This window comes from Amblyomma americanum, chromosome 5, assembly GCF_052857255.1.
Source record: "Amblyomma americanum isolate KBUSLIRL-KWMA chromosome 5, ASM5285725v1, whole genome shotgun sequence".
In the NCBI taxonomy this organism is placed as follows: Eukaryota; Metazoa; Arthropoda; class Arachnida; order Ixodida; family Ixodidae; genus Amblyomma; species Amblyomma americanum.
In genome coordinates, this window is record NC_135501.1 from 65,608,613 (window position 1) to 65,628,196 (window position 19,584).

At 47.7% G+C, this 19,584-nt stretch overlaps 1 protein-coding gene across 1 annotated transcript; it reads left to right on the forward strand.

Moving 5' to 3' along the window:
- The first annotated feature begins 691 nt into the window (after positions 1-691).
- LOC144132508 ((3R)-3-hydroxyacyl-CoA dehydrogenase-like) lies at positions 692-14,403 on the forward strand. The gene is made up of 3 exons (XM_077664968.1): positions 692-916; positions 10,761-10,954; positions 13,409-14,403. Exons 1-3 carry the CDS (start codon positions 766-768, stop codon positions 13,823-13,825), a joined length of 762 nt encoding a protein of 253 aa, XP_077521094.1. The 5' UTR covers positions 692-765; the 3' UTR covers positions 13,826-14,403.
- Positions 14,404-19,584: the final 5,181 nt, after the last annotated feature.

The following is a 19,584-nucleotide window of genomic DNA, read 5'->3' on the forward strand; positions in this document are numbered from 1 at the left end:
TAAACAGTGTTCCATTGTGTATTTATGTCCTCTTGTTAAAGCGGCAAGCCATTGTTTTTTAAAGCCAACTTTCATGCATCATGCAGGAACTTCCTGGCAAAAGAAGCTAGGCTGCACTGTCTCTCTTTCAAACGTAGATGCCTGGATATTGGAATAGACCAAACAAAGAGAAAAAAAAAGAAAAAGGGCAATGCCGTCCGCGTGCCCTGCAAGGGTGAGATTACAACCCCGCCCACGGAAGGCGTGGAAGAAGGCGTCGTCGTGGTTTCGCATGGCACGAGAAAAAAAACTAGTTGGGGCGCTAGGGATTCCACAAAGACAAAAAGAGACTGTCTTTCGGTTCTCGATAGTTTTTAGCATGGAGTGTCAATAAAATTCCTGATATTCAATAAATATTTTTTCCATACCTATACTCCGGTACGCTCATTTTCGCCATGCGATACCCAATACAGATAAAAAAAAATATATCAACACATACTTCGATGCAGATGTGTATTCGATACTTCGCGTGCATGCTTTTTAGTCGTCACATAGATACGTGTGCAATAGCTTCCCTTGCTGACGTGGGTTCGCACAGGAAGTGAGCTGGCGTACGTGCTCGGTGAGTGAATTTATGTCCGAGGCGGTTCAACAACGGATGCAGCTGTAACTAGAACGCAGAGGCTTCCTGTGCAGCCTTTGGGCCCTCGCTGTCTACACGCGAAGAGAACAGCGTGTGAGCGGCCCTTCGAGAGCACAACTCGAGGAAGGAGGCAGTGGTAGAATATGTCTTTGCGCGGAAGGTTGGCCTTAGTGACTGGTGGCAGCAGCGGCATCGGTGAGGCCGTCTGTCACACCCTGGCTTCCCAGGGTGCCTCAGTGGTGGTCGCTAGCAGGCGCATTGACGCAGCCAGAGAAGTGGCGCAGTCCCTTCCAGGTGAGAATGCATGATAGAAGTTGTGTACCAATTTTCTTATATTACTGCCTCTAACAGTTCGAAGTGACAGCCTTCTTAAGTTAAAAGCGTAATTTTATGCACCGGACGTCAGAGGCTTTGTCTATGACGTCTTTCATTCTCACTTTGAATACTTTGCATGATGAAAGTTGAAGCGCCGCGCGCAGAACAGGGAACGGGTCATTAAGCCTGAAGACATCATCATCATCACCATCATCATCATTGTTGTAGGAGATGATAACGCTCCACACAATTATTGTTGCCTCTCAAGCGATGGTGGGCATGGAACAGGCTTCCGTGCAGATAATAATAATAATCATAATAATTGGATTTTGGGGAAAGGAAATGGCGCAGTATCTGTCTCAAATATCGTTGGACAATGCAAACAGAAGAAAAAAGTACCCAGACTGATATTAAGTGGCAATAAATAAAATTGAGAAATCAGGCAATCCGAATAAAGAATTTTCAAAAAAATTGCAAAGATCGGAATGCAAATTGAGGACACAAAGAGAGGAAAGCTAATATAAATAATTAAAAAACAATAATCATAAATGCTGCCTCACAATTGGAAGTCCAGATGAAATTTGTTCCAGGACTCAGAAGTTTGCATAGAGATGACGCGATAGTCGCGAAGTCGCGGATGAAGCCTCGAACGTAGGATACCAGTCCAAGGATGCGAAGCTCTTTGGGAGTGAACAGACGTGAGAAATTCAAAGCAGCCACAATTTTATCGAGTTCAGACCGTATGCAATCCTTCCTGAAGACGTGGCCAAGCATTTATAGAGTTGGAGGCAAAGCGACATTTTTTGTCGTTTAGTTGAAGGCAAGATCCTGCAAGCGCGGTTAAGTCTTTATCCACGCGTTTAGGGTTTTCACATAAGGTGGACAAAAAGATGATGATATCACACAGGTAAGAAATGCAAAGTTCTTCATTTGAGACCCCAGAGAACTGTATAAGCCATGCGCTCGAACGTAGCGGGAGCGTTGCACAACCCAAAAGGCATAACGTTGAATTCCTACAACCCATCCGGGGAACTGAAGGTTGTCCTTTCTTTGACATCTTCATGCATGGGGATGCCAGTAACCAGATTACAGGTCGAGACTGCAGAAAAATTCGGCTCCTGGTAGCCAGTCAAGAGCATCGTCAATGCGAGGAAAGGGGTATACACCCTTGCGAGTTATCTTGTACAGATCACCCTAATCAATGCAGAAACGTACGGAACTATCCTTCTGCACTAACACGACTGGTGACGACCAAGGATTGGATGAAGGGCATATTGTCGCTACTCTTCGCAGTGTTTACTTCGTCATAATAAAAGCTGCCGGCATGCCGCTATATCACTTTGCATGTGGTACAAGACGCGACCAGATTTATCTTGATTGATTGCATCCAGGCGGAGCTGATTCTACGTTGTTCCGAAATGTTTTAGTAACGTTGCAGGCCGTGTTTAGAAAGTTTGCTATCAGCTTTAAATTGAACATGGCCGAAAGCGGTGGGCATTGCATGCGACGACCGCCGATCACGCTTGTTGCTTACGCCACCGCTGAGCCATTCCGTCCATTCTAGGCGCAGGTCAGCCAAATAAACACTTCTATTATAGAAGAACTTTTCGCTGTCTTTCCTGACTGCCTCGGCTGCCGTCATCACTATGTGACAGCTGGCATACGTGCTGCCCCGTGAACCTGTACAGCTACCGAAGATGGAGGGCGACGCTGCATCATCACTCTTCGTTTTTCGACAGCCCCGTGATGCAACTGCATTCATTTGTCTACCTCGCGAAGACGTCGATGAGTGGTTGGACCAATTTGAGCATGTGGCCACTTTGAACCAATGGGACGACGAAGCAAAACTACGATACATTTTTTCGCCCCCAATTGCCCAGCTAAAACCTGGTACGAGAATCACGAGGCTTCCCTGCGAACGTAGAAGGAATTTAAAAAAGAACTCGTGAAAACATTTAAAAGCTTTGACCGGAAAGAAAAGGCCGAATTACTGGTCGAGACGCGCATCCAACTGCCAGTGAGACCATTCTTGTGTACGCCGAAGAAATGCGCCGTCTGTTCCGACGCGCTGAGCCTAAGATGATCGAGGAGAAGGTCGCCATCCACCACACGGTTTGCGTAGCCAGGCCGCAGGTACTCAGCGGCTGTTCGCGCAAGGTCCCCATGTCCCCGCAGGGGAAACTAAAGAAAGAAACCTTTGCAGATTAGGTTGCTCAAGAGCGAAATGGCGTTCTTCCACCGGCCATGCCCGTGAAGACGCTGCACCCCTCCTCCACATGAAGACGCAGCATCCGGTACACTGACACCGCACACAATGACAATCTCGACCACGACGCAACCCGGCATCAAAACGACGCCGCCATCCAAAAAAGCTTCGACTGGGCGCCCTACCCACGCTTCACACATCAGAGAAAACCGTGACCCGACGCCGAGGACGACGAGAAAATGCAAAAGCCAAGACATCCGACATAGAAGTGACTATCGACTACCGGAAAATTGCCGCTCTAGTCAACACGGGCGCCGATTATTCGGTGATGAATGCAACATTCGCCGCGCAGTTGAGGATACTGACGACCGCCTGGGATGTCCACAAATTCTCATCGCCAGAGGTCACCTCATTACGTCATAGGGGCGTTGCACAGCTGGAGTGACCGTCAAGGGACATACATATCCGGCAACCTTCGTAGTACTACAGCAATGTTCCCGCGACGTGAGAATCGGCATCGATTTCCTTAAAGAGCATCAGGCGATCATAGACCTGCGTTTCAAGCTCATCAAACCTTCTACGGACAAAGCCATCTCTTCAATGGCGACCATGGCGCAGCTTGGGTCTCTGAGTGTTCCGGATGAACAAGTGAGTGTCCCACCTCGATCAAGCGTCAGGGACACTGTTGGAGCAACGGATGCCAAGAACATGGAAGATGTCATTGAAGGGAACATGACGTTGCCTCTATAGAGCGAGTAATCGGCATCGCAACAGGCATTGCACATTTCCCCAATGGAAAACCTGAAGTGCTGCTCACGAACTCCAGCGAAGAATAGCGGCACTTTAACAAAGCGACGACGATTCTTTTCTTCGAGGAAATATCCGACGTACGAGACTCCTTCGCCTTCTCCGATCCCTCCGCAGAAGATTCGCCTGGCCAAGAGCACTCGCCCAATTTCGACATCAAACCAGCCCTGCCACCGAACAGACAATACCCGATCCAAAATCTACTTCGAAGCTATAGCGAGTGCTTCTCGTCATCAACGAAGGTCGGACAAACGCCGATTTCCAAGCATTGCATTATACCCGACCAGCATGCCTGACCTCCCCATCACTGCCCCTACTGTGTGTCACCACGACGAAGACAAGCTATCCGCGATAAAGTGAAAGCAATGATTCGCGAATACGTCATTCAGCCATCGAAGAGTCCCTGGGTGGCACCGGCTGTTCTAGTGAAGAAGAACGAAGGCACACTTCGATAATGGCGTCGGTTACCGCCGCTTAGGAAACTTAACAAAGAAGACGTCGACCCCTCCCAAGCATCGACTACACAATGGACCAACCGGCTCTGCAACACGAAGTACTTCTGATTCATGCACCTCAAGAGCGGCTACTGCAAAGAGAGATCGATGAAAGAGATCGCCAGAAGACCGCATTCATCACTCCGGATGGCCTCATCGAGTTCAAAGTAATACCATTTGGTCTTTATTCTGCTCGAGTGACGCATCAGCGAGTAATGGAAACAGTGCTGGCAGACCTCATGTGGCAAATATGTCTAGTAGATTTAGATGGCGTCGTTGTATTCGCCTCGAACTTTCAAGACCATCTAAAAAGGCTTCGAACAGTTCTTGAGGCAATCAAGTCGTCTGAACTAACCTCGGACACAGTGAAGTACCACTTTGCCTATGAAGACCTGCTGTTTCTATGGAACATCGTCAGCATAGAGGGAGTGCGCCCAGACCAGCAGAAAATAGCTGCTGTCGCACTGTTTTCAACGCCGGCCGATAAATAGTTGTCCGCAGATTCCTCCGGCTGTGGGCGTATTAACGACAATTTTTCAAGACATTTCGTGCATCACCGATGCTCTAACCCAACTGAAAAAAGACAGGCATGCCATTTAAATGTGCAGCGCAGCAAGTAGAAGCCTTCAAGGAGCTTCAGCGTCGCTTACAGTCCCGACCGATCCTCGCGCATGTTTATGAAAGCGCCGATACTGAAATTCATACCGACAAAAGCAACATGGTGCTAGGCGTCGTCCTCTTTCAGAAAAGCGAAGGACTGGAGAAAGTAATCGGACACTCTAGCCGTTCCCTTTCCAAGGCCTAGGCTAACTAATGGATAACTGAGAAGGAGCGCCTTGGCATCATCTGGAATACGTCGCAATTCCGCCCCTACCTATACGAACGGCCGTTAAAGGTGGTCAACGATCACCACGCACAGTGCTGGCTTGCCAGTTTAGGATTCTTCCGGCCTCTTCGCTCGATGGAGCCTGTGCCTGCAGGACATTGACATCACCGTCGTTTACAAGTCCGGACGCAAGCTCTCTGACGCCGATTGCCTCTCACGAGCCCCTGTATATGCACCGCCGCCGGACGACGATGAAGACGCTTTCCTGGAAGCGATCAGCCCCAGTTCTTTTGCACAGCAGCGACGCTCGAACCCCGACCTAAAACGCCTTCTCGAGTACTTGGAAGGCAAGGTTCCTTCACCCCCCGCCTCGTTCAAGAGGCGACTGTCTTCATTTTATGTACAGAATTCTGTCCTCATGAAGAACTTCGCACCGAAGAAAAAGCCTACCTCTTTTTTGTAGCTGCAAGTCTCCGCGAAGGAGTTCTACAGGTTTCATACGACGAGACGACAGCAGTACATCTAGGGTTTTCTCGAACCCTCCGCTGCATTCAAGACAAATATTCTGTCTCCGACTGTACGCTGATGTCGCACATGAGTGAGAACCTATTGAGATTTCCCTCGATGACAGACCTCTCCCACCCGGCTAGCAGGATTTTCGCAGCCTACTAAGCCCCCTCAAGACCTGCACAGCATATTGGCATTGGCCTGATTTGCCCTTTCCCGAAGTCAACATCTGGAAATACGTGGCTCGGCACAGCGATCGAATACCTTACCCACTACGTCGAAGCAAAAACACTACCGAACGGAACAGGGGCCAGAGTCGGCAAGTTTTTCGTACAGTGCATTCTTCTGCGACACGGCACCCCAATGTGCTCATCACGAACAGAGGAACGGCGCTCACGATGGAACTGACGCAAGCCATCCTATGTTACAGCCAAACAAGCCACTGGAGGACAACTGCATACCATCCGCAGACCAACGGACTGAAGGAATGCCTGAACAAAACCACCGCTGACACGTCCGCCGTGTATGTCGATGCCAAACAGAACACCTTGGACGTAATCCTGCCTTAAGTTGTCTTCGCCTGCAACACCGCAGGCAGGACGCCACCCAGATGACGACATTTAGGCTCGTCCATGGCAGGGAGGCCACGACCACGCTAGACGTCTTCCTGCCCAATGTTACCGAAGAGTACGTAACGGCGACGTCGCCGCCTACCTTGACCGCCCAGAAGAAGCCCGAAGACTTGCCCGATTACGCATCAAAGACCTGCAGCGAACCGCCGCCACACGCTACAGCCTACGAAGAGGCAACGCGGAATACAAGCTAATTGACCGAGTCTGGGTATGGATGCCCATTCGCCGGCACGGATTGAGTGAAAAGCTTTTGCGTCGCTTCTTCGGCCCGCACAAGGTTCTTCGTCGGCTAGGCAAACTGGACTATGAAGTCGTCCCTGATGACATGACTGCATTCCAGCGACGCCGCGCACGACCAGAAGTTGTCCATGCCGTCCGTCTAAAGCCCTGTTATTCGCGCTAAAGGACGCTGTGTTTCCGCACGCGGTGTTTGTTTTTGCACAATCCGCTTTATTTGTTTCTATCCGCCTTATTCTTTTAAAGCATCGCGTCGATAATTTTTTTCATAGGCGAGTAATGTCGCGAATCTTTCCAAAGTTTGTTCATTCTTCACAGCTGGCGGCACACTGCTCTATCGCTTCATTTGTGATGCAAGACGCGACCTGATTAATTTCGATTGTTCGCATCCAGGCGGAACAGATTCTACGTTGTTGCAGAATGTCAAGTAGCCTTGCAGGTCGTATCTCGAAAGTTCGCTATGTTTTAAACTGAGGATGGCCGATGCCGGCGGGCATTACGTTCGGGGACCGCCGAGCATGCTTGTTGCTTTCGCTGCAGCCGAGTCATTCAGTCCATTTTGGGCTCAGGTCACCCAAATGAGCAGTTTTTTTCCTGAAGAACTTTTCGCTGTCTTTCCTCACTGCTTCGACTGCCGGCACCACTATGCGACAGTATAATGTGACTATGCAGCATGTCACTCACAATGGCCTGAATAACGTGGCGTTCGGAACTAGGCACTCGGCGCGGGCGGCGACAGATGATCTCTGAAGTCAGTTGCAATGCGATGGGTGGTTGTACATATTTGGCCCAAAACTGCGGAATGTATGTCAAAGGAAGAGGCATCCTTCTTGAAGACGGCGACCAAGGCTTGTGCCTGGTCGGAGGTGAGGTCGGTGCTAATGGTGGCGGAAAGTGTCTCACCAAGGGAAGCACATGAGGAAGCAGGTTGTGCGGCGTTGTAAAGCGACAGAATAAGCATAGGCTGAGCGTTGGCGATTGGAGCTTCAGCAGAACGTTGGCGCAGAAGAATAGGCTCAGGCGTAGTGTTCGAGGAGGCCAGCAGCGAAGAACCCCATCGAAAACGAAGAAGCAACATAACAATAAAAATTCCTCTGGACAGAGAGCGCTGGCTCGGTACAACTAATGTGTTCCCATCGCCAATGTGCGTATAAAAAACTGGAATGACATCGTCGCTGCAAGGATACAGGACATTGTCAGCGGCTATACGAACCGGTGGGGCGTCCTATCAGATAGGTCACAGATGGCGGTATCAGTAACCTCGAGGGATAATTTGCCGCTCATAATGACAGCGGACGCTGATGAAAAGAAGTCCGGCTCAAGAATGAGTTGATGAGCACAGGAAGACAGCACAGTGAGTCCGATGTGATGGCGGATGCCGCTTGTAGGGATACGAGCGGTACGCTGGCCGGAAGGATGGATCGGAGCCTCATCAGCAGCTCGTAAAGGCTGACCGAAGTAGGTTGTACGGACTTTTTTCAAAAGTAAACAGAGGTCGAGTGGAATGACAGAAAGTGTGGCCCCGGTATCAATTCGTGTTTCCACATAAGTCCCTTCAACTTCTACGAAGAACATATTGGACGGGCTGGAGGAGGACTTGCAGGATAAGGTCGTGTTGCAGTGTTACCTCCTCAAACTGCACAATTCAGTTTCCCGGGCGGTGGTCCGAGGGCTGAGAAGGTGCGTGAAGAGGCGATGAAGAACGAAGGAAAGGTTGACCTGGAGAGCGGGGCGATGCGCGGTCATGAGAGGCTTGATCAGAAGGAGGCGGCGGGGAAGGGGAGCGACAATGATCGGGATAGTCGTAGTTCGGGCAGTACGGAAACTCTGGGTGCATGTCGACGTTTCTGTGATCACTGTAACCAGCAAGCTTGTCACGAATTCGCCAGCGACAGACACGGGTCACATGGCTAGGAATTCAGCAGTAAAAACAAACGTGACGGTCAAGACGGGGACGCCACACAGGAGGATAAATAGCCGCGGAAGGTCCTGAAGAAAGAGCGGCGAGGTTGTGCTGTATAGGGTCAGAACGGGATGGTAGGAAAGGTGACGGAGGTGTCGCAGCAACTTCAGCACACGTCGGGGCGCAGCGATCATGTCAAGCAAGCTGGAGGCAGAAGGAGGAAGAGGGAAACTGGCGGCAGACGATGAAATGGCGCCATCGAATTCTTCACGGATTATAGAGCGAATTTGCGTGCGCAAGTCTGCATCAGTAAAGGAGCGAGAATGCCACGTTTCTTGAAGCCGTTTCGACTGCAGCTAAGTCGTCAAGACGCTGGCAGGCCTTTCGAATGTCCTGTCTTGAGGAAGGGTACTGGGCTGCTAGAGCAGTGCATGCGAACAAGCCGATGCCTTTCATATTATGGCAAACGCAGTCGGGTTCAGGCATGGCTATATTCACACGGCGACAAAGAGCAATCATGTGCTCAATGTAGAATGTGTAATACTCTCCTCGAAGCTTAACTCGAATATACAATTTTTTTGTAAACATTTGGGCCAGCGGCCGACAGTGCCAAAGACCTAGCGAATCTGCGACGAGAAGTAGGACCAGTTGGTAATAGCCTCTTCATGGATGAGAAACCAAGTCTTGGGCACATCAGACAAATAAAATAAGTCGTTGATGAGCTTCACCGAAACATCCAAGATTGAAAACACTTCCGCGCTCGTAGTGTTCAGCCAATCTTAAACGTCGTTGCCACGCAGGCCCACGAAAACAGGTTGGTCACGCTGGAGAGTTCTGACCGTCCAAGAGGGTAGGACCGGCAGGGGTATCCTAGGGGCTAGAGTTCCAGTGGGTCCCAGGCTGGCGGCAGAAGAAGCGAGGCTGAGAGGAAACATGCTAATGGCAGCCGGGGGAAGCACGGTGGAATGTTTAGTGACTTGAGTTGAAGTGCTCCGTTGGGGTAGGTGGACCGACCAGACGGAGACCGGAACGGAGCTACAGGGGGCCAGGGAGACCAAGAACCACTTGCACCACGTTCGAGCTTCAGAACGTCGGGTGCAGGCTTTATTGCCACCCGCAGCATTGGCGCTTGCCACGAAGACGAAGTGGCAGATGATTAACAAAGAGAAATGAAGAGGGTCACGCACACTGCTTACAATATACCGTCTAATAGGCATCACGTAATATTTGAAAAAAATATTTCATCTCATTGAAGACTTATACATACATTTTCTACTGCGCGAAGAATCATTTTTTTTTTCAAGTATGCCGAGCTTTTCTGCTTTCCAGTCGATGTAGGCCCCCAGACCAACTGTCACATTGTCATAAATGATGAGCATAACCTATAACCTTTCATGGCAGAATATTGCGGTTGCGATGTGTGAGGCCGTTAGCTTGACGGAGGTATGTACGAGATGGTTGTTATGGTTATACAAGGATAAAGTTTCGTGAACAATAATTCCTAAAATTTTAAATAAGAAACAATTTTGATCGCGATAAACTGTGAGGTTTTCAGGCTATTATTTTCAGTTGTATTTGTGCTCTGTGCTTTAACAGAATGCATTTAAAGTTAGATACACTTACCGTAAGGCAATTTTTTTCAGGTCATTTTTCCAGACCAAGTTGTGTGGGTTCTGTGGAGTCGGATAATTCTTCAATATCTTCTCCTGCTTAGAAGATGCTCGTGTAGTCGGAATATATGAAAAACAGTGGAAATGAAATTTTTTTTGCAATATACATGTAGAAAAAAAGGACCGTAAAATACTGTCCTGCGGCACACCCCTAAGCACCTAGAATGGTTCAATATTCATGTGAGCACATTATAGCAGTGTATCGAAGGTATTATATGCTCCATTGTTCAATATGTTTTAATGAACGCCACTTGAAAAACTGCTTGCGGCACCCGCATATCCGCGGAGTACAGCGGTTACGATTACTTGTCTTAATGATTCATGCACTAGCCCATGAAATCTATTCGATATCTTGAGATTCAAGACATGCTCTTGCAAATGCGTTTCTCGTTCATAAGACTTTAGCACATTCCATGCCGCTTCAGCACTTTATATTAGGCACTCTACATTTTTCCACGTGACTAGGGTAATAGAAAAACTTGGGAGATTTCATACGCGCTTGGTTGTATTGGTATTGATGTCATTGCTTATCTCTTCGCAGGCGACGCCAAACACTGTGGCATGCACGTTGACGTTGGAGAGACGTCATCCGTGGAAGAGCTCTTCAGCAACATCCGCGCTATGTTCCCCCAGCCCGTCAGCATCGTGGTCAACTCCGCTGGAATAGCTGCCTTGTCACCTATTGTTGATTGTACCGATGAACTTTTCGATGAAATCATCAGAGTTAACTTAAAGGTGAGATATCAAAGACGTGGCTTTTCATATTTTCCCAGGCCAAGAGATGGTCACTGCTCGCGTCATGAGTAGTAAAATAATGCACATCCAGGCATGCACTCAGGATTGTTCTTCTGCATATGGATAGAAACGTTCGCAATATATTACGGTGAACGCACAAGAACCCCTTTTGGTAGCCCGCAGTGTTGCTTGAACACAAAAAATATAATAACATTTTAGCCATCACAGAGAAATCATGGCTATGTTCGTTCCTGGAAAAAAAAACGGTGACGCTTACAAATTTCAATTAGAGCAGAACTTTTTACAACGCAATTTGTAATATGATTATCGCCTTCTTCAAGAACGCCGCTGGAAATAAGGTGGGGAAGATTCCACAAGTGGTTATTGCCTGAGCACTTCAAATACGAAATACATCGTGTCTTTTGGTATTGTATGTGAAGCTCATATATAGCTGGCAGCTATTGAGCTTGCTGTTGCAGTATGTATTTGTGGATAATTTGAGTCGTAGTGCCGCACATATTTCCGTTCTATACATATGTCCTGGCGACTATGCAAACTAGTCATATTCTACGGGGAACAGTGCACAAAAGTGCGACAAAATTACATGTGTAATAAACGCGGCTTTTGTAAAGAACCAGGAAGAGTACAGGTTCTTCGGCGCTACTTTTTTGGCTAGTGCTGTGAGCGCTGCGAAGTGTTTTATGAAAAAAACACAACCTCTAAGAACGTAATCTTCAGATTTTAGATTCAATTTAGCATATTCACAGGCTTACAAAGAAAAATGAGTGCCAGTTTATTTGTTACCCATAAATCATTAGTGGTCACAAGTATGCAGACTTGAAGAAAATTTGGTGCTTTACCGGTGCAGGATACCAATTTAGCCAAATTAACGCATTACGTCTGTTAAAATTACCAAGACGGCCAGCAGTGGGCACGGCGGGCTCAGTTCGACCAACAGCTCGAAATGGAAACGGTGTCATTTAGCAGTACCAAGATGCAGCCCCTAAATGTAGAGGGGTTTCTCACAGTGTAGAGGTTGAAGTGTAACAGAACGTTATTAAGCTTGGTGCCTCTGAGTATATACTCGGGAATGTTTCGAGAAGTTCTTGGATTGCACTTTGAGAGTGCCTGTTCAAAATTATGACAGTGGCACTGATATGCTTGTGAAGGATGTCTGCAGCAAAGATTTCTGCTGTTAGAGGTGTGGAGTCAAACGCGGTGGTACGATAATATACCTGGAAAACATCCGTAGCTTAAAACGTAACCAGGCTCAGAAGTATTTCTAGTTGTGGTTTCCTTTGGAAGATCTGTTTAAATTGACTCTGGAATGATTTTCATGGTCGTATTTTAAACGACTCAGTAGAGGAGGCCATTTGGCTATTGGAGTAACGTTTAAAGTTCTATGGAGCTATTGTAGTTTGTAAACGATTTTTTTTTAAATCGGCGGTCCCAACTGTTTGGGGGTGACACCGATCCGCGCGTTCCTAGCGGCTCCAACCACGCTAACGTAATTTGGGTAATCTGGGCAAGGTTTCTGCGTGCGTGTGCTGAAATAATGCTGGCGGCATGAGGCGCGGCAGGGTGCACTCCAGACATGTTTCTTCCGTCCAGACATGTCCAGACATTCCAGACATGTTCGTCCGTCCGTCCATCCGTTTGTCTGTCTGTCTGTCTGTCTTTCTGTCTTTCTGCCCGTCCGTCCGTCCGTCCGTCCGTCCGTCCGTCCGTCCGTCCGTCCGTCTGTCTGTCTGTCTGTCTGTCTGTCTGTCTGTCTGTCTGTCTGTCTGTCTGTCTGTCTGTCTGTCTGTCTGTCTGTCTGTCTGTCTGTCTGTCTGTCTGTCTGTCTGTCTGTCTGTCTGTCTGTCTGTCTGTCTGTCTGTCTGTCTGTCTGTCTGTCTGTCTGTCTGTCTGTCTGTCTGTCTGTCTGTCTGTCTGTCTGTCTGTCTGTCTGTCTGTCTGTCTGTCTGTCTGTCTGTCTGTCTGTCTGTCTGTCTGTCTGTCTGTCTGTCTGTCTGTCTGTCTGTCTGTCTGTCTGTCTGTCTGTCTGTCTGTCTGTCTGTCTGTCTGTCTGTCTGTCTGTCTGTCTGTCTGTCTGTCTGTCTGTCTGTCTGTCTGTCTGTCTGTCTGTCTGTCTGTCTGTCTGTCTGTCTGTCTGTCTGTCTGTCTGTCTGTCTGTCTGTCTGTCTGTCTGTCTGTCTGTCTGTCTGTCTGTCTGTCTGTCTGTCTGTCTGTCTGTCTGTCTGTCTGTCTGTCTGTCTGTCTGTCTGTCTAGCCGCTACCGAACAAGTTCATCTTTGAAATACATTTTTTGCGGTAACGCCAACAGAAAGCACGATGGAATTATCATGACTTCATGAAGGCGCGTTTATGAAATGTGCTGTTTTTGTTTGACTAATTTTGCAAGGAAGCGCGTGACACTTGTGTTTTGAGGCGTTTTTCGTTGTTCCATTCCAGGGTGCCTTTGCAGTAACTCGTGCAGCCTGCAGGGAAATGGTTCGTTCGGGCCAAGAACTTCCCGAGGGAGGAGGTGCCATCGTAAACGTGTCCAGCACGTCGGTCAAGCACTGCAGTTTTGGCTCTTGCGCGTACTCCTCTTCCAAGGCCGGTGTTGAGGCCCTCACGAAGTCAGCTGCGAAAGAAATGGCGACGCACGGCATCCGATGTAACACCGTGCTAGTCGGCTTGACGGAGACTCCAATGACAGCTGGCTTAAGCGAAGAGCGCAGGGCCTTTCTTACGTCTCAGACGCCGCAGAAGAGGGCCGCCCAGCCGCCGGAAATCGCCGAAGCTATCCTGTTTCTTTGCGCACCTTCCGCTAGTTCTTTTATAACGGGGACATCACTGCTTGTCAGTGGAGGATTTTGCATGTGACTTCCTTGCGTAAACGCAGGTGACTGCACATGGGTGCCACCATCATTAAAGTAACAACGTTTTAAATCTCTCTACGAGCACCAATTATAGCAATGAATGGTTTAATATATGCCGAGAGCAAGTACTTCTGGATAGCCAGAGTCCATATTCTGTTGTTATGGGTGACTTTATACTTTCCCGCGAGTCGTATATAGGTTTTACTGCCAAGCAGCACCGGTGCTATGAGATGCGCTTTTGTGGAGTCAACCACAGCTTCTTTTCCAGAATCTCGGGACAGCAGAATTATGAAGATAATAGAATCGACTTGATTCGCACTTGAAAAAGTACAGCTCGTCTAGTTCTAATGAGATAGGGAATGCCAGCCTGTCAAGAGCACAACATTAATATTATATTACATTTTCATCAATTTCTGTAAGTCTTGGCCTTCATCACTGACCAATGCGCAGCAATGGCCCCCTCCCACTGTCATCGATATGGGATAGTCGACGAGCAAGCAGAACACACCACCAAAGAACTTCTACTAACTAGCAGATGTTTTGCACTTGCCCTTTGAAATATGGAGGCAGGGTAAAATGTGTTGACGTGCTTCAGTATGTTCCATATCCAGCTGCGCACTTTGCCAGCGGATGCAGCATTGAGCTGAATGGTAAACCCAGCATAAATGGTAGAAGCGATATAGTGATTGAATGATATGAATATGTAGAAGCGATATAGTGACTGAATGATATGACATTGTATTGGTATGCAGGGTTTAAAGCGATTAATTACCAGAGCCCGCGGCTACATGACGGCTGTTTAATGTTTACAAGCATACCGCATTCTTCAATTGCAATAAATTTGAGCAATGCCTCGAGTTTAATGCTAGAATACCTTATGAAGGATTCCGGGAGGCTATGATGCGGGATATGTTTCCCGCGGGTGGTAATATCACTTTTGGCTCAAACATGGGTCCCTAATAGCACGAATGAGTGCAACCTTGCCCCTTGTTGCTATTGTTCTGCAAAAACTAAAGTGACTGTGCATGAAAGGAACTGTAAAACCCGACGAAACCCTATTTATTCGCAAACGTAAACCTGTAGTTGCGTTATCAACAAGACCGAGATGCGCAGAAGTGACCTGATTTCTGCGCCCACAGCTTATCATAGTTTGAGCAATGCACAGTACATGCACAGCTTCGACTAGGATGTAAACGTCTGAGCAAAGTGCTACGGCAATGCACCGAGAGGCGATAGCGCAGGCTGCAGATCCGTTTTTTTTCGCCGGATTCAACGCTTCCAGTACCTGCAGTGTATTTAGAACTTATATAGTACTCAACATTACGTATTTCACTAAAAACATATGCAGCCAAAGTGGGTATTACGAAACGCTCTATACTGCCGCGGTGCCTCAGTGGTTATGCCGCTCGACTGGTGGCCCTAAAGCCGCGGGTTCGATCTCGGCAGCAACAGTCGAATTTCGATGGAGGCGAAATTCTCGAGACCCATGTGGTGTGCGATCTCAGTGCACGTTAAAGAACCCCAGGTAGTTGAAATTTCCGAAGCCTTTCACTACGGCACCCGTGATAGCCTGAGTCACTTTGGGACCTTAAATCCTTGCAAACCACAAACCATGAAACTCTTTATAAGGTAATAATAGACATTTGGAAGGCACCGCTATTCCCCTTGGAAGCTGCCACAGTAGCTCGTATATTTGATATCGCGCTTTGATGAAGTGAACATTACTAACAAAGGGATATAATGGAGACTAGGCGAACACCACTGGCAGTTTGAAGACATGACCCATAAAGATATGACTCAGAAATTTAAAATAATGCGCTGAACCTGCTCTGCTCAACAGCGCGCAAAACGACGCTCACATTTCCGGTCTCAAGCGGGCCCTTTCATGGTACATGTTCTGGGCGATTTTTTGACGCCGGATTCCTCAGAACAAAATTTAGACGCACGAGCACTGATCCTTCTCGAAATTTCCAGATGACACGATAAACGTCCTGCAGAGGAGTTCGAGCGGCCCGCTGTGCTCTCACAGAAAGGGTAAAATTGCAGGGGAAACTTAAGTTCTACTAGCATTCGTCACACCACTCCTGGCAGAGTTTTGTGGCTGTTAAGCAATGTGCCACTGTCCTGCGAAGGCAGGTTCTCCCACCAGTTGGGCTTCCGCGAAACAGGTTGGTCTTCCTGAGCGACCTATCGCGGCCAATTATTATTTTAACTGCAACCTGCCGCGGTGGTCCGCTTCCTCAGAATCCGGTGGGCTGGTTGTGATGACGCCGCGGGGACACGTGACCTAGGTGGCTCGCTTAGTTTGCGTCTCTAGAAATATTTCGCTCACAACAGTAACGAAGACGGCGCAAGATTTTATGCAGAACGGGAGCCTAACCGCGACCGCGTAAACCAAATTTACTAGTCGGCCAGTGTTATGCAGCATGCCGGAGAGGGCTCCATATTCCAGGGGCCCTGTGGCATCTGCAACCGCTGTCATCCGGCCGATAAAACAAAACCGGTCGGCTTTGTAGCAGCACCACCAGTTACACGCAGCACAGGTGGCAGCAGCCGCCGATGAAGACGACACCTAGGAGCATCCTGGTGCAATGGATCAATCCAAATGCAATGGACCGCATTATGAAAACCATGTCCACGTGCATTTCGCAGGTCATAGCTGCTCAGATGACCAATCTTCTGCAGGTGTCCACCGCTCCGCTCTTGCCTTCTTTGGCTTCGGAAGCTACTCCTCCTTCTGCAGTAATCGATTCCGCTCCACAGGGCCAAGAACAATGTCGCCAACAAAAGACCTCTCAGGCCTCTCCTTCGAACAGCGTTATGGACGCATCCTCTATGGACTGTATGGATATGGAGTCGGATTTCCGCGCCCAGAAACGAAGTCGGTCTCCTCTGATTATTGCAGGTCCATCTTGCCCCCAGTCAAAGACAAAAAAAAGTAACGCAAGTCAAAATGCTAAGACCAGGATTCTAGAAAAGGCAGTCGCGGCTGCGGATCTCCCGCCAAGATAGGGTTCCTAAGTGTACTCCAGTGGAATTGTCGATCTATATTCTCAACTTCAACAGATTTAAATTTCCTATGCAATCAGCTTCTACCAGATTTAGTTTCTTTACAGGAAACATGGCTAACTACAAATTTCAATCATCATCTCAAGGATTACCGTCCGTTCCGTCTTGACCAGTCATCACGAGGGGAGGGTTGTTAGTGCTCATCTCTACAAAGTTCTGCCACTGGGCATGCATTTCTTTCCAATATGCGGACAATTAATCTGAAATCCTTGCGGTTGACCTCAGTGTCCCAGGTCAGCAGTCCTTCACGGTAGCTAATGCATATTTCCCGCCTGGTGTGCGTGACACTCGACCCATTGACTTACTCATGTCTAGTAGCCGATGTCAGGTTCTATTACTTGGAGACTTCAATTCGCACCCCCATGTGACATGGGGGTTTAAAACAGACAGCTTTGGTTCTAGACTTTTTGATTGGGCTTCTGACAACCACTTTATCTGCGACAATTCCGGATTACCTACGTTTGTTCGAAGTCAATGCCGCTCTCTTTGGATTTAACTTTTTCCTCCCCAGGAGTCTTTTATGTCTTGGGCGCCTGTTGACTGTGCAACAAACAGTGATCATTTACCGATCAGTTTCAAGTTTCCATGTAAATCAACTCTTCCTGAGCGACATCGGCGCACGTTTATAAATTACAGTTGCTTTAAAGACACGCTAAAATCAGCCCTCCAAATCACTTCAGACACTTGCGCTCAGAGAAGTGCCGAAAGCAAGGCTGCACATCTATGTTCAGTACTGGACCATGCAAGGCAATAGTCTGAATTTTTGGTTAAGAGAACAAAGGGTGCAATCGCGAACAATTGGTGGAATGCTGAGTGCACGCGTGCATATCGACGACGGAAAGCAGCTTGGAAGAAACTTCTCATCAATCAATGCCCAAAAAATTGGCTGTATTATAAGTATGTTGCAGCAACATTTAGGCGCACTGTCGCCCGTGCAAAGGAGGAGTATAATACAATTCATTATGATTTCCTTTCCCAATCACGAAATAAACGAGCTTTATTTAATTTCATCAGGCGCAACAAGGTGATTCCCCCGGCTGCCAACATTGAATCCCTCGTTCAGTCCCCTGCTGACCTCGTAAAGGCCTTAGAGGATATTGCGTGTGGCCTAGAGCTTCGCTTTACATCTGCTCTACCTTCTGCTATATTCACATGCACCTGAAGTTATTTCAATGAGGTCTCTATCCCTGAGCTGTCGCAAATTGTTCTGCGCTTATCCCCAGCGGCTCCTGCCCCGATAAAGTCACTTCATCTATGATCAAAATTTTGTTCAATGAATCTCCTGCAGACCTGTTGGCTTTAGTTAACCATTCTATTAAAGGTCCATGCATACCTCATTTGTGGCGTCTTGCGGAAATATTTTCATTGGTTAAAAAGCAAGAGGAGGGCTTAACTTCACACAACTTACGCCCAATTTCATTAACATCGAACCTAGTGAAATTGGTGGAAAGGGTCCTTCTCAGCCGCGTCATGTCATTCATTCCGAAAAATGCTCTCTTGAATCCATGTCAAATTGGTTTCAGGCCGCGTTGTTCAATTTGGTGTGCTGTTACTGACCTAGAGAGTCGTATTAAATTAGCCCGCAATAGAAAACCGTTTGCTGCGCTTGTCACCTTGGATGTCAGTAAAGCATACGACAGCGTGGAGCACTCGACTCTGTTACTAAGATTACAGGAACTAAACTTCCCAAGCTATTTTGTAGCCTGTTATTCTGTTTTTTTGGAAAACAGAGAATTTTACTGCTACCAAAATGGTGTTTCCTCAAGGAGATTTCTACAGACAAGAGATGTACCGCAAGGATCAGTTCTCTCACCTGTTCTTTTTAACATTTTTCTAGGCTCAATTTCATGCATTCAAAATGTGAAAACTTATGTGCACGCCGACGATATTGCATTTTTTGCATCCGAAGGTGACATTCACACTCTTTATCGAACCCTGCAAAATTACCTCAATGTTCTTGACAACTGTTAGGAAGAATTCATCTGTCCCTCAATGTGAAGAAATGCGCATTGCTAGTATTTCTGGTTTCTGTTCCTGTAAATATCTGCCTGGTCTATAGAAATAACATAATACCTCAAGTTCAGGCGGTGAAGTATCTCTGAGTAATATATGACTCTACTCTATCCTGGCGGCCACACATTGAGCAAGCTTCTGCAAAAGGAGTTCGTGCCATTGGCATCCTACGCACGCTTTGTAGTGCTAGGTCAGGCATGAGAAGGCATACACTTCTGATGATTTATAAAATGTACGTCCGCCCAATTTTGGAGTTCGGGTGTGTTTTATTTTCAGGAGCTCCTGCCTATAAACTTCGCCCTCTTGTGCTGTTGGAGCGTGAGGCGTTGCGCCTTTGTCTGGGGCTTCTAAAACATGTCGCCAATGCTGTTCTGCACCTTGAGGCGCGAATCCCATCGTTATCAGCTAGGTTTCGCCTTTTAACAGTTCAAACATTTTTAAAATTGTGCGACTCATCTCTTCAGGCTTCCAGTATAATATTTGTTAGTCAACCTTCCGCCTTTTTTAGTGCCGCCTGGTCTCGTTTTCATACTCCGCAGATGTGTTACGTGCAGTCCCTCCTTGATCCTATATATATTCATTTCACAGATGTCCGCCAAATGTATAACAACTCATCATCTGTCCAGATTGAACTCGATGACATTTTCCCATCGCATGCAAAGCTGCAGCCCTTCCCGCTTC

Excerpts from the sequence above, each read along its gene's own strand:
- LOC144132508 (XM_077664968.1), top strand. The coding sequence starts at position 766 with ATGTCTTTGCGCGGAAGGTTGGCCTTAGTGACTGGTGGCAGCAGCGGC. Across the intron at positions 917-10,760 it reads AGTGGCGCAGTCCCTTCCAG|GCGACGCCAAACACTGTGGC; the intron begins GTGAGAATGCAT and ends ATCTCTTCGCAG. Across the intron at positions 10,955-13,408 it reads TCATCAGAGTTAACTTAAAG|GGTGCCTTTGCAGTAACTCG; the intron begins GTGAGATATCAA and ends GTTCCATTCCAG.